At 44.2% G+C, this 14,782-nt stretch overlaps 1 protein-coding gene across 5 annotated transcripts in view; it reads left to right on the forward strand.

Annotated features, from left to right (window-relative positions):
- LOC117968203 (SLA class II histocompatibility antigen, DQ haplotype C beta chain-like) overlaps positions 1-14,782 on the forward strand; it is a 401,218-nt gene that overhangs the window by 17,900 nt on the left and 368,536 nt on the right. For all 5 annotated transcript variants that reach the window (XR_009310938.1, XM_059009106.1, XM_059009105.1 and 2 more), the window contains exon 2: positions 8,879-9,151. Coding sequence is in view for 4 of the 5 variants with exons in the window: in XM_059009106.1 (XP_058865089.1) it covers positions 8,879-9,151 (273 nt within the window). In the remaining variant the exon portion in view is untranslated. The remainder of the gene's footprint in view (positions 1-8,878; positions 9,152-14,782) is intronic.

Raw genomic sequence — 14,782 nt, forward strand, 5'->3', positions numbered from 1 at the left:
GAATCCCTACTGCGTTCAGTTTCAGAATTAATCTTTTATGTGGAACTTTGTCAAAAGCTTTCTGGAAATCTAAATAAACCATGTCGTATGCTTTGCAGTTATCCGTTTTCAATGTTGCATCCTCAAAAAAGTCCAGCAGGTTAGTTAGACATGATCTCCCTTTCCTAAAACCATGCTGGCTGTCTCCCAGGATATTGTTACCATATAGGTAATTTTCCATAAGTTTACATATAATAGAAGTCAGGCTTATTGGTCTGTAGTTACCTGGTTCGGTTTTGTCTCCCTTTTTGTGGATCAGTATTACGTTTGCTATTTTCCAGTCTGTCGGTACAACCCCTGTGTCAAGAGACTGTTGCATGATCTTGGTTAGCGGTTTGTAAATAACTTCTTTCATTTCCTTGAGTACTATTGGGAGGATCTCATCTGGCCCAGGTGATTTGTTTATTTTAAGTTGTCACAACTATCTTTTCAAACACACTTCTTAAAGTCTGAGCCTTGCTTACTTCTGATCATTTATAGTAGGGAAGTCAAGAGAAAATATAGATTTTTAGATATAGAAGTTTTATTGCCAGATATGTTTAAATTCAATGAAAACTCTTTGTAAGAGTAAGGTTTTTTTTTTGTTTAATTTCAATCTGTATTTTCTCTTGACTTCTCTACTGTCAACATAGATATACACATAAAATTATAATATAATGTCACCTCAATGATAAAAGGCCACTGTCTGCTGTAAGTCCAGAGTAATTTATGGGGGGGGGGGGGGGGATTATATAATTATAAATTTATATATAAATGAACCACAGATGACAAATGAATACACATTTAATATCTGAAAAGTGTATATATTTTTATGCAAAATTGTACAACTTAAACGATGTAACCAAATGAATAATAATGATAAAAATGAAAGTTAAATCATTGGTGTATCTTCGGATGTACCGCATGCTAACCGGAATCTTTATGTTACTTTTAAGTGGAATACAATATATCAATTTTTCCATTGTTTTCGGTAAATTAGCATTTTTGATTGCCCAATATACCGAAGTCTATGGCAATAGTTAGGATTACAAAGATAAAAGTTAGCAAACAAAGATAGTTGAAAAAGTGTTTAGGCCTAATTGGCATTTTTACCGTTATGTAACAGAGATCTTTATTATAACTAGCTGCAGTCGTAAGTAACCAGTGTTTACACCCTGTAGCAACGTCATCGTTATTTAATAAACATTAATTATAACTTTTATAAGTATTTGAAAAAAGATACCCTTCTCCCGCCATTTGCTGTGCGACTGGAGTTCGTGAGTACCCTGTTTCAGGCAGGCTCTTGATTTGCATATGCCTTTGCAGTGAGTGAGAAGGAGACAGGATGAACTGCACTGTATATTTTTTACTTCAACTGCATATATTTTTGATCGGGACTGATAATTGTAAATATTGAAACATTTTGCTCCCCTTTTGATCACAAAGTTCACATTTGACTCGCCTTTAGCAAATTGTAGACAGTGGTGTTTGATTTTTACTCACTGAAGGGAGAAAAAACGGGATTGTAGCAGGGGGAGACCTGTGCTGACTCTTCTGACGTGTTCATAGTGCTGCAGGGAGAGGGCAGCGGCTCGTCAAGATCCGCCTGTCAGTCATGGCAGTGACACGGAGAGGTGGGAGAGTGGGTGTGCGGACTTTCCTTCTCTCTGAGTGGCTGGGAGGCGGGTCTTGGGGGAATTGCTGACCCTATAAGTTTCATTCTGCTGTTCCCTCAGGTCTGCCCACGGAGACGTAAAAGGCGTGCGGAAGCGCTGGAGAAAAAAACAGCCGGGACGAAAATCCCAGCAAGACAACTAAATAATAAAAGAAAGAGATAAAAGAATCAGCGATAGCGGGGGCAAACTCTTGGGCAGCCCCGATACAGTGTATAGCAGGCTGAGGGAGCCGCTAGTGTAGGACGGAGACCCGGGCCGTGCGGGTAGCGACGGTTGGGGTGAAGCTGCCGAGCGCAGCACTTTTTATTTTGTAGTTTTTGTTTACTGTGTTTTGTTTCCCCTGTTCCTTTCGCCTTTGGATTAGTGTTTTTTTTTTGTTTCAACCTCTGTACCCTGTACCGCTCTGGTATAGTTGTGGCTCTGTCGCTACCATAGCTGGTACGGCAGGCCACAGACAACAGCGCCCTCTGCGGGCTAACCCAAAATCAGTTTCTAATAAAACTGGGCACCTGTGCGGTGTTTTCAGACCCATTTCTCTGTGTCCTGTGTCAGTGAATTACCCACCACCCTTCCACACGTGGTGTCAGAAGTGGGATTCACTGGCACTGCCCTCTTCAAGCAGTGCACACCAGCATGGATGCTTCCCAGTTTGCGGAGATGATGAATCTCCTGCGCCAGACCCTGACGGCAGCGGTGCAAGGGGCGGCTAGACCGGCGGGACCTGACCCCCGGCTGATGAGACCCACCAAGATGACGGCAGAGGATCGACCCGAAGCCTACCTGGAGGTGTTCGAGGCGCTGGCGACCTCTGCCGGGTGGGATCAGGCCCAATGGGCCAGTTACCTCTTGCCCCAGTTAACGGGGGAGGCGCAAGCAGCAGCGAGGACGCTGTCTCCCGACCGGATGATGGACTACCCCACGCTAAAAGCTACCATCCTGAATCGCGTGGGGGCCACACCGGAGGGCTATCGGAGGAGGTTTCGGGAGGAGCGCTTCCCGCCCGAGGAGCACCCTAGAACCATAGCTCATCGTTTGAATGAGTATGCAATGGGGTGGTTGAGGCCGGATGCGACCACGAAAGCCAGGCTGGTGGAGGTGATTGTGGTGGAGCGCTTTCTGGAGTGTCTAGCTCCGGAACCACGGCTGTGGGTACAGCGGCAGGCACCCGCCACCCTGGATCAGGCGGTCGCACTGGCAGAGCAGTACCGGGCAGCCGAACCAACGCCAGCCAGGCTGCCGGGGAGAAGCACTGCGGCATCATCCGCCCCACCGGCCCCGGATAGGGCGAAGGGACTGGGGGGAAGGGGTGTACAAGGTTTTGGACGGGGGGGGGCTGTGCGAGCTCCTGGCCCGGGGACCGGGGCAGCGTGGGGTTCCCCGCGGACTGCTGCGGGGTCGGACCGGGGTCTCGCACGGCTTCCTTATCGTCGAGCCCCTTTGATGGCTCCGGTGTTTCCACCTCTTGCCGAGGCTCCAGGGCGAGAAACTAGCCCACTGCGGTGTTGGACGTGCCGGGAGGTGGGACACCTCGCGCGGGATTGCCCCGTGATGGAGTGTGACCTCAGCCGACCAGGTAAGCCTGTTCAATTACCTCAGTCACTTCAGCAGACGGGTTTTGTTATTCCTGTGACAGTGGATGGTACAAAAACCCAGGCGCTCCTGGATTCAGGGTGTGGTCAGTCCCTAATACAGGATAGCCTAATCTCACTGGGGCATAAACGGTTATTGGGACAGGTGCATATTAAATGTATTCATGGGGATGTACGCTCCTACCCTAAGATAAGTGTGAATATAACGATTGGCCAGCAGGGGACGCAGGTGCATGTAGGGTTATGTCCTCAATTGCCAGTACCAGTAGTTCTGGGGCGGGACTGTGGGCAGTTTAAAGATTGGTTAGCTGCTCTGACAGCCCCGCCCACCCTATTGGCCAAGAAGGAGGAAGTAATTGGAGAGATCTTCCCCTTCTGTGACCCGAATTGGTTTTGCCATAGATTTAGACCCCGAAAAACTAAACGGGAACGTCGGGCTGCTAAGAATGAGGGCTGGCGATGGAAGGAGTCCGAGAGGTTTCAGGTGGGGGCGGTTGGTGAAGAGTCGGGGGGGGAGGCTGCGGAGCCGGCACAGGGGTCTGGCTCGGCTGCCTCCGCTCCGGACCGACCCGACCCAGAGCTGGAAGCCATGGGAGCTGATTTTTTAGCTCGTTCCCGTGACTTCCGACTCGAGCAAGGGCGTGACGACGTGCTGGGCAGGCTCTTTGACCAAGCAGCGGTGGTTAATGGTCGTGTGGTCGAGCCCGGACGCGCCGCCACGTACCCTCACTTTGAAATTAGTCGAGACCTGCTGTATCGTGTTGACAAATTACCCCAGACGGGGGAAGTGCGTCATCAGTTGCTCATTCCTCAACCCTTTAAGGAGGATTTGCTGCAGCTTGCTCACGCTATTCCCCTGTCTGGTCACTTAGGTAGGGACAAAACCAAAGCGAGGCTTGTGACACGGTTCTATTGGCTGGGTTTGGATGGTGACGTCAGACGGTTTTGTGAACGGTGTGGGGAGTGTCAGAAAGCTAGCCCTAGAGCCGTCCCACGAGCCCCACTGGTGCCGTTGCCCCTAGTGGAAGCTCCGTTTGAGCGTATTGGGATGGACATAGTCGGGCCATTGGAAAGGAGTGCGGCGGGATACACACACCTATTGGTCATTTTGGATTACGCGACGCGTTATCCAGAGGCTATACCCCTCCGATCTATGTCCGCTAAGTCTGTTGCCAACGAGCTCGTGAAGGTTTTCTCCCGGGTGGGGATCCCCAGGGAGATACTGACCGACCAAGGCACCAACTTTATGTCCAGGCTAATCCGCGGAACATGTAAACTTTTGGGGATTAAGACCATTAGGACCTCGGTGTTTCATCCTCAGACCGATGGTCTTGTGGAGCGCTTTAATAAGACCCTTAAGAGCATGTTGCGCAGATTTATTAGTAGTGATGTGCGTTACTGGGACCAGCTGATTCCTCCCCTTCTCTTTGCGATCAGAGAGGTACCCCAGGCTTCCACGGGATTTTCGCCATTCGAGCTGCTGTATGGGCGAAGACCCCGGGGTGTGCTCGATCTGGTCAGGGAGATGTGGGAGGAACAGCAGGATAATTCGACTAATACAGTCCGGTATGTGTTGGACCTGCGCAAACGTCTGGAGTCTGTTGGAAAATGGGCGCAGGATAATTTGCAGCAGGCACAACACAGACAGGAGACCCAATACAATAGAGGAGCCCGGTTGCGCACATTTCAGCCGGGGGATAAAGTGCTTCTATTATTACCCAGTTCTGAGTCAAAACTCCTGGCTAAGTGGCAAGGACCCTTTGAGGTTACACGCCGGATTGGGACGGTGGATTATGAGATCTGCCAGCCGGAGCGACGGAGAGAGAAACACATTTATCATGTTAACCTCCTGAAGCCCTGGCTGCAACCGGAGGCATTGGTAGTGGCACAGGCAGATGACGTCACCGACCTGGGACCTGATCTTTCTGTGCTGGCGAAAACAGGGTCGGTACAGATTGCAGAGAATCTGACACCAACACAGAAATGTCAGGCTCGGGCGCTGGTGACGGAATTTCCTGATGTGTTTTCTCCCGTCCCGGGGCAGACTCGAGTAGCCCATCATCACATTGAAGTTGAGCCGGGGGCGCTAGTTCGCCAGAGGCCATACCGTGTACCTGAACGTAAAAGACAGGTAATAAAAACGGAAATTGACGAAATGCTGAGACTGGGGGTAATAGAAGAGTCCCAAAGTGACTGGAATAGTCCAATTGTTTTAGTGGATAAGCCGGACGGTTCAACTCGGTTTTGCATTGACTTCAGGCGAGTTAATGAAAAATCGAAGTTTGACGCTTATCCCATGCCCCGGGTAGATGAATTGCTGGAGCGTCTGGGCACGGCTCATTTTATGACGACACTGGATTTAACGAAGGGGTACTGGCAGATACCCCTGACCCCGGAATCCAGAGAGAGGACGGCGTTTTCGACTCCCTTCGGATTATACCAATTTAGGACCATGCCCTTTGGGTTGCACGGAGCACCAGCCACTTTCCAGCGGATGATGGATCGCATTTTGCGGCCCCATCAGCAGTACGCCGCTGCTTACATAGATGACGTGGTTATCCACAGTGAGGATTGGCCGAGTCATCTGTGTAAGGTAGCGGCGGTATTGCAATCCTTGCGGGAGGCTGGGCTCACTGCTAACCCAAAGAAATGTGCCATTGGGAAGAGTGAGTCGGAGTATTTGGGGTATCGAGTAGGGGGTGGCCAGATCAGACCGCTGATTGCTAAGGTGAAAGCCTTGGCTGACTGGCCGGTCCCTACGACTAAAACCCAGGTGCGCTCTTTCTTGGGACTAGCGGGCTATTACAGGAAGTTCATTCCGGGCTTCGCCACGCTTGCTGCTCCCTTGACAGACCTCACCAGGAAGGCTGCCCCAAATACGGTTCAGTGGACGGAGCCGTGCCAGAGGGCCTTTCTCGCTTTGAAGCGGAGGTTGTGTAGCAAGCCAGTGCTATGCAGTCCGGATTTCGGTAAGAGGTTTACCCTGCAGACGGATGCGTCAGAGACAGGTCTCGGGGCAGTGTTGTCCCAGGAGGTGCGGGGAAGCGAGCACCCGGTCCTGTATATCAGCAGGAAGCTCCTTCCCCGCGAGAAGAACTATAGTACCATCGAGAAGGAGTGTCTCGCAGTAAAATGGGCAGTCGAGTCACTCCGGTACTACCTCCTGGGGCGACACTTCACCCTGGTTACAGATCATGCCCCCTTGGCATGGCTTCACCGAATGAAGGATAACAACGCCAGAATCACGCGGTGGTACTTGGCCCTGCAGCCCTATGCCTTCAGGGTTGTCCACCGCGCAGGAAAGCTGCATCAAAACGCAGATTTTTTCTCTCGGGAAGGCATGGGGATGTAGGATTTTCGAATGGACCGGTGGTGCCATTCTAAGGGGGAGGATATGTAGCAGGGGGAGACCTGTGCTGACTCTTCTGACGTGTTCATAGTGCTGCAGGGAGAGGGCAGCGGCTCGTCAAGATCCGCCTGTCAGTCATGGCAGTGACACGGAGAGGTGGGAGAGTGGGTGTGCGGACTTTCCTTCTCTCTGAGTGGCTGGGAGGCGGGTCTTGGGGGAATTGCTGACCCTATAAGTTTCATTCTGCTGTTCCCTCAGGTCTGCCCACGGAGACGTAAAAGGCGTGCGGAAGCGCTGGAGAAAAAAACAGCCGGGACGAAAATCCCAGCAAGACAACTAAATAATAAAAGAAAGAGATAAAAGAATCAGCGATAGCGGGGGCAAACTCTTGGGCAGCCCCGATACAGTGTATAGCAGGCTGAGGGAGCCGCTAGTGTAGGACGGAGACCCGGGCCGTGCGGGTAGCGACGGTTGGGGTGAAGCTGCCGAGCGCAGCACTTTTTATTTTGTAGTTTTTGTTTACTGTGTTTTGTTTCCCCTGTTCCTTTCGCCTTTGGATTAGTGTTTTTTTTTTGTTTCAACCTCTGTACCCTGTACCGCTCTGGTATAGTTGTGGCTCTGTCGCTACCATAGCTGGTACGGCAGGCCACAGACAACAGCGCCCTCTGCGGGCTAACCCAAAATCAGTTTCTAATAAAACTGGGCACCTGTGCGGTGTTTTCAGACCCATTTCTCTGTGTCCTGTGTCAGTGAATTACCCACCACCCTTCCACAGGGATACATTCAGATTTTTTTTATTAAAAGAGGGAAAGTGACTTATTTAATTTGCCACATTGCTTGATGTGAATACAACCTGCGTGTTGTACTTCATTACAATTAGTTTGTTTTTATATTGCTCATTGTTTTATTAATATTTCTATTGAGTGAAGTGTGAGTGGAAAAGCATTTATTTCTGATACCTATTTTACCTTTAACCATTTTCTCTTTACCGTTCCTGTGAAATAAAATCTGTTATTTGTATTGCACCTGTGTTTATTGTATATTCAACCATTGGTATAAGAAGTTACATTTTTCTACTGTATTACACCTATAGCATTAACTAAATCATACTCGTAGAGTGGAGGCACCACATTGTAATCTAATGCTTCTAGTTATTCGTGTGGTTTTAATCTGTACACCAGTACACAGGTACTCAGACTTGATAGGGAAACTCCTTTCCACTGACATTACAGAGTACGAGTATCCGTATGAGTACTGGTGTACTTTGGCAGTCAAATATATATTAGGAAGTATTTTAATTGTGATTTTGCTGTCCGTTGTGCTATAGATCTGGTAGGGAGTGTCGGCAACTCCATGTTAAAAATGTCCCTTGTATGGCTGTGTTGGAAAGTTGGAAACTGTTGAAATGTCATATTTGTGTAGTGGTCTTTCAGCTACTGATTCAGTTTCTCCAGTCTCCATCATTCTCTTTCATTTCACATTGATACAGGAGTCAATATTGTTTGGCATAGTAATTTGGAACAATGCAATTCACTCAGTCATTCTGAATGCAAAATCGATTCCGAAAGGATATAAGTTTGTTATTTAAAAAAAAAAAAAAAACACTTTGATAATTCTCAGAACAGTATATATCTAAAGGCACACCTGTGAAGAGCAGCATGTGTACGACAAGGTACAGACAGGCTCTATATAGGGCATAATAAACAGGACACACACACACACACCACTGAAAGTGAGAAACCTTTAATGAATATCCCACAAAATGTTTTAAAAAAATAAATAAATAAAATCATTAATTCTAAAAATAGTTGTTGTGGTATTCTTAGGGCAATTAAAGTTTTCTATACAATAATAAAATCCTTCTTGTACCTTTTTTAAGGAAAAAAAAGGAAATAACCAATATGTGTTGTACTGTGACAGAAAATATGTACAGCTTTCATGCAACAGTTCTGTATTTAGTCAAATGTTTGGCAAATCTTTTGATCTGTTAGTTTTATAAAAGTCTACTGTGACATTATGATAAGCATGTAAATGTGGTTAATGTTATCATACTGTGAGTATTTCAAACTGTCTCACCTCTAGGCTGTTGCATTTCTTTATACACAGAGCCCATTCATTTTTTTATTTAGTTTATTTTTGTATGTAAAATAAATGCAGATTTGTACCATCTAAAAATAATTTTATTTAAAATAAGAAATGCATGTAAAGGTAATGATACATTTGTATTTATTCTGCTTGTTTTTCAGACAGTTACGTGCTGCAGATGATTTCTGACTGTGAGTACAGTGACAGCAGCATGGCGGACATGGTGTATTCCCAGAGACATGTATTTAACCAGGAGGAGTTTCTTCACTACGACACCAAGATCCAGAAGTTTGTCGGGAACACAGCCTGCGGGGTGAAGAATGCGGAGGAGTGGAACAAGGATAAGGCCCAGCTGGCAGGGCTGCTGGGTAGCGTGGATCGATTTTGCAAAAACAACATCAACATCTACAAGCCTGGCACAATCGATTATAAAGGTGAGTAATAACAGAACACACATAAAGAAATGCATTGCACCCACCATGACTTACCTATGTATGTGCCTTTATTAGAGGTGTGCCCAAGTATGCTTTAACTATATTTATCTAGACATACAAACAAAAAAAAAACATACCAATATAGTGGTTACTGTCTTTTGTTTACAAATTGCATTTGTGTAGAGTTGTAGAATTGTAAATCTTGTGAGACGTATTTTGCTCTAGGGTGTTTATATTTCCTGCTTACATGTGTTTGTTGATTAATTTGGTAAAATATAATTCCAGGTTGCAACCCTTTTCGTGCTTGACTTGCTATAATAGTTCTGCATTAGCTTTGTTACAGAACACCTCCACTTGAACCAGGATCCCCGGATTGTGTGGGCTGCATAGGTACCACTGTGCCACAGTCACCTCAGACTTGAGCACTGTCTTTTCTTCCTACATTTGCTGTTTGCATTTCTTTGTACATAAAGGGCCTCATTTACAAAAGGGCACTAAACATTATGTTGCACCATAATTGCAATTAGTGTGCAGCATGCTCATGATCTCCGTATTTACAATTGCAGGTGTATTCATTATCGTGTGAAATAGTGGGCATATTATGGCGCACACTGATTTTATTGAGCCACACTATGGTAGTCAGAATGAATATGTGATGTGTATGGTAATGCATGATAATGTATTTAAATGAGGACCCCTGCTCTGAATAATGAGATGAGCTTTATTCACATCTGTGACAGAGAAAGAATGAGTCCTAGTCAACAGTCTCCCTCCCGACCTGTGAGAGCACAGTATAACAGGAACAGTGTGCCCCGGACTGGATGGTATGAGGGTTAATTCCAGGGTCATTTGGAAGTTGGTCATCCAGAAAAGGGGAGGAACCACAATACCAGAAGTCATCGCCTTAATGCGGTAGGTGATGTGTCAGTCATGGATTGGAGGATATGTGATGGACTTGCCACCGAAGGGGATGTGGCTGAGCAATCTATTCCTTGTGTTATCATTACGCAAAGACCTACGAGGAAAACCTGTGTACTGAACCATGAGTTTTGTTTGTTTTGTCCTGTCTAGTAATTGCTGTATTTGTCATTTGTTAGACGGCTAAACAATCCGGGAGCTGTTGCTAGGAAACCAGTTTCCAAACCTGGACTACACATCACTTCTGTGCACACCAATTGTAAATACACCGCACCTACACTAAGATCACTCACTGTGACCGTGTTGTGTTTGTGCATGTGTTATTTGTGTCATTATTTCGGGACTGGAACCCTTGTTTTGCATGGAGTGATACACATGGCTGTGTAGAGCCCGTGCTTATTTAAGTGTTGTTGGCACGCAACCCAGCCAAAATAAAGAGCTGCTTAACTGTGTCTGTCTTTCCAGGGCACTGCAAACAACTTTGCCACAACACCATATTTACTAAGGGTGATAATCGCAGTGTGGACCTTAAAGTGAGTGATAATTAGTGAGTATGGAAACTAGGCTTTAACCAATAGGCGTGCTATTTAAACCAATTTTTCTGGGCTGAAATCTATCTGGTATCATGGAGGCATTAGGTTATGTTAATCAGGAATAAATGTGAATGAATTATAATTTCTTAGATTTTATTTTATAGTTCATTACATTGGTACAAATAATAGAGTAGTTAAATAAAAAATGGACCAAACAAGGTGCACTAAATGTAGAGGGCACTAAATAAAGGGCACTAAATGCAGCTGTAGTGTACACATTAAGTAGCGAGCCTAATGTGCACCATAAATCTAATTTGACTGTCCCATTTACTGACAGAACGCATTAATTTACACGCACATTATGTAGGTAATTTACATTCCATAGCAAGCACACTACTTGTATTGTGAGTGATAATTTAATGTGCACGATAATGTCAGAGACTTACCCGTGACCACCATGATATCACAAGCCCCAGCAGTCCAGGCGTATCTTCAGTAGCTTATTGTGAAAGAGGAGGTGGCTTACATTGACTGAAAATAAGCGATCAACAGACGCAACCCTCCGGAGGGGACAGGCAGAGGCAACGCAAACTAAAACTGCACGCGGAGGAGCTAGAAATTCCAGTGGAGGGGGCTGTTTTAAATTATAATACCGTTTGGTCCAGTGTTTTACTTAACCACTCTATTATTTGTACAAATGTAATGAACTATAAAATAAAATCTAAGAAATTATAACATTCATTCACATTTATTCACGCTTACTATAACCTGTTATTTACAGGTCATTTTCACTGCTCTATCAGTGGTGCACAAAGTGGGGGGGCACGGAGAGTCCATAAGGGGGGCGCGACTATGACTATAGGGGCAGTTCTGTAAAAAAAATATATATATTTTTAAAGGATAGAACATTTTAAATAAATACATAAATGACAGCTAATTAGTCCAAGTTTGTACCTTTCAAATGAGCCGTTGACGATTACTCTAGGACTTGTAGAACCGGAGAAATTATGTTTGAAGTGGCGAGTGTGTCAGTGAAACTGCAGTGAACAGAGCCAAAATGGCAGCTTCCATGTTGGGGCTACCAAATGTAAAAAAATAAAATAATAGCACTAATGTTTTAATAGGTGTTTTTTTCCCGGATTTAATTTAAATCTCATATTTTTTCCTAGATTTAACCAAAAAAAAGTCCAGATTTTGCTAAATATATAAATGTTAACAAACACTTTCTTAAAAGTCGGAGTGTAAGCTCAGCTCTGCAGCATACAATGCCAAATCAAACGGGTCAATGGGCACGGGCTTACATGTTAAAGGGCTATGCACACCGGACACGAACGAGCGAGTGAATAAAAAATAAATTAAAATTATTGATTTAAATGACGTAATGAACACTGCAAGCAAAGCGAGCAAATATAGAAATACATGTGTTGTATTTGTATTCGCACTACACGTGGTTCGCGTCGCAATGGGCCAATCAGAAATAAGGTCAAAGGTAGTGGTTGTCAGACTGTCAGTGTCTCGATCACGCAGAGATTACCACAGAAATAAAAACAATGGACATCAATGAGAATTTAATTATGAAAGGTGAAAAATATAATGTTCTATGATGCCAGTGTCTGTGGTTATAAAGACAATAAAAAGGACGCCACATGGCAAGAAATAGCAGAACAATTGGAAATTGATGGTATGTCGATCTCTCTTTATTTCACCTTAATTTGTCAAAGTGACGGGAGCGCCACACACTGGTTTCGTATTTCTGTAAAATGACGCTTTGTTTTAATTGACCAATAATAATAACAATAATCACATTAGTTATTTAACAAGCCGGTGGTATTCCTTGAACTGTTTCCTTTTTTTAGTGTGTGGTGTACCCATGCTCTCTTTCTTTGTGTTTTATTTATTTTATTTAGTCTCCATAAAAGGAGTCTTTTCTTTTCATGACTAACTACAGTCGTTTTTTTTTGTTTTTTTTTAAATTGCTGAACGATAATGTTTTTTAGATGTATCTGTCAGGGTAAATGTCGAATTGCAAAGTAAAAAAAAAAAAGATTTATTTGTTAGAAACACAGATTTAAAATGTCAGCTAAATGTTCACTCGCCAAGTGTAAACAAAATAAAAAAGAAAAGATTTATAGACTTTAAAAGAGTTTAAATGTGAATTTGTGATACCCTTATTTATTTAGCTAAATCTGGACTTTGTGGTTAACGAAAAAAAAAATATGCTATTTACATAAAATCGGGGGGGGGGGGAGGGAACACCTGTTAAAATATAAGGTTAATGTCTAACGTTTTAATATGTGTGTAGCGGGGGCAACAAAATGTATACTAAAAAAGGGGGGCGGCATTTAAAAAGTTTGCACACACAATGTAAGTAATGCCTCCGTGATACCAGATAGATTTCAGCCCAGAAAAATTGGTTTAAATAGCACGCCTATTGGTTAAAGCCTAGTTTCCATACTCACTAATTATCACTCACTTTAAGGTCCACACTGCGATTATCACCCTTAGTAAATATGGTGTTGTGGCAAAGTTGTTTGCAGTGCCCTGGAAAGACAGACACAGTTAAGCAGCTCTTTATTTTGGCTGGGTTGCGTGCCAACAACACTTAAATAAGCACGGGCTCTACACAGCCATGTGTATCACTCCATGCAAAACAAGGGTTCCAGTCCCGAAATAATGACACAAATAACACACGCACAAACACAACACGGTCACAGTGAGTGATCTTAGTGTAGGTGCGGTGTATTTACGATTGGTGTGCACAGAAGTGATGTGTAGTCCAGGTTTGGAAACTGGCTTCCTAGCAACAGCTCCCGGATTGTTTAGCCGTCTAACAAATGACAAATACAGCAATTACTAGACAGGACAAAACAAACAAAACTCATGGTTCAGTACACAGGTTTTTCTCGTAGGTCTTTGCGTAATGATAACACAAGGAACAGATTGCTCAGCCACATCCCCTTCGGTGGCAAGTCCAATCACATATCCTCCAATCCATGACTGACACATCACCTACCGCATTAAGGCGATGACTTCTGGTATTGTGGTTCCGGCCCTTTTCTGGATGACCAACTTCCAAATGACCCTGGAATTAACCCTCATACCATCCAGTCCGGGGCACACTGTTCCTGTTATACTGTGCTCTCACAGGTCGGGAGGGAGACTGTTGACTAGGACTCATTCTTTCTCTGTCACAGATGTGAATAAAGCTCATCTCATTATTCAGAGCACTGGTCCTCATTTAAATACATTATCATGCATTACCATACACATCACATATTCATTCTGACTACCATAGTGTGGCACAATAAAATCAGTGTGCACCATAATATGCCCCCTATTACAGTAAATACAGAAATCATGAGCGTGCTGCACAGTAATTGCAATAATAATAATAATAATAATAATAATAATAATAATTATTATTATTATTATTATTATTATTATTTATTTCTTAGCAGACGCCCTTATCCAGGGCGACTTACAATCGTAAGCAAATACATTTCAAGTGTTACAATACAAGTAATACAATAAGAGCAAGATAAATACAATGACTTTGGTTCAAGCAAGTACAAGTGTGACAAAATACAATTCAATAATACAGCAGATAACAGTGACAGTGATAGTTACATCAATAATAATAATAATAATAATTAGCGGCAATGACCGGGGTCCAAGCGCCAGACCATGCGTCCTATGACCGTATTTCACATCTGGCATAGTAGCCCATTGGCCTCTACTAATCTGTGTAGGATATTGTACCATAGGAGCATATATGGGTTGCTAGATGTGTTTCATAGTAACCATTACCCTATCTGCACTCTAAAAGGAGTTATAAGCTAGTTTTGCATTTGACCTTAAGGAGAGGTCAAAGGTCACAGTCAAGGCAATTTTTGAAGCGAGCATATATGGGTTAAGTATGGGTTAAGATGTGTGTTCCATACAACCTTGCCAGGGCTATATGCAAAATGTCGCTTAAATTGGCATAATGGTTTCAGAGAAAGTCGTTTGAATATTTGACAAATCCAATATGGCAGCCGAACCATGTGACCAATGAAGTTGTGTTGATCAAGTCTAAATATAGGGCCTAAGGGTAGTATGTGCCCCAAATTTCACATATCTACCATACTCAGTTTTGGACAAGAAGATTTTTTTAAATTTTGCTTCAATACGCATTTTGGTT

The sequence above is a fragment of the Acipenser ruthenus genome, chromosome 38 (genome assembly GCF_902713425.1).
Source record: "Acipenser ruthenus chromosome 38, fAciRut3.2 maternal haplotype, whole genome shotgun sequence".
NCBI classification, from domain to species: domain Eukaryota; kingdom Metazoa; phylum Chordata; class Actinopteri; order Acipenseriformes; family Acipenseridae; genus Acipenser; species Acipenser ruthenus.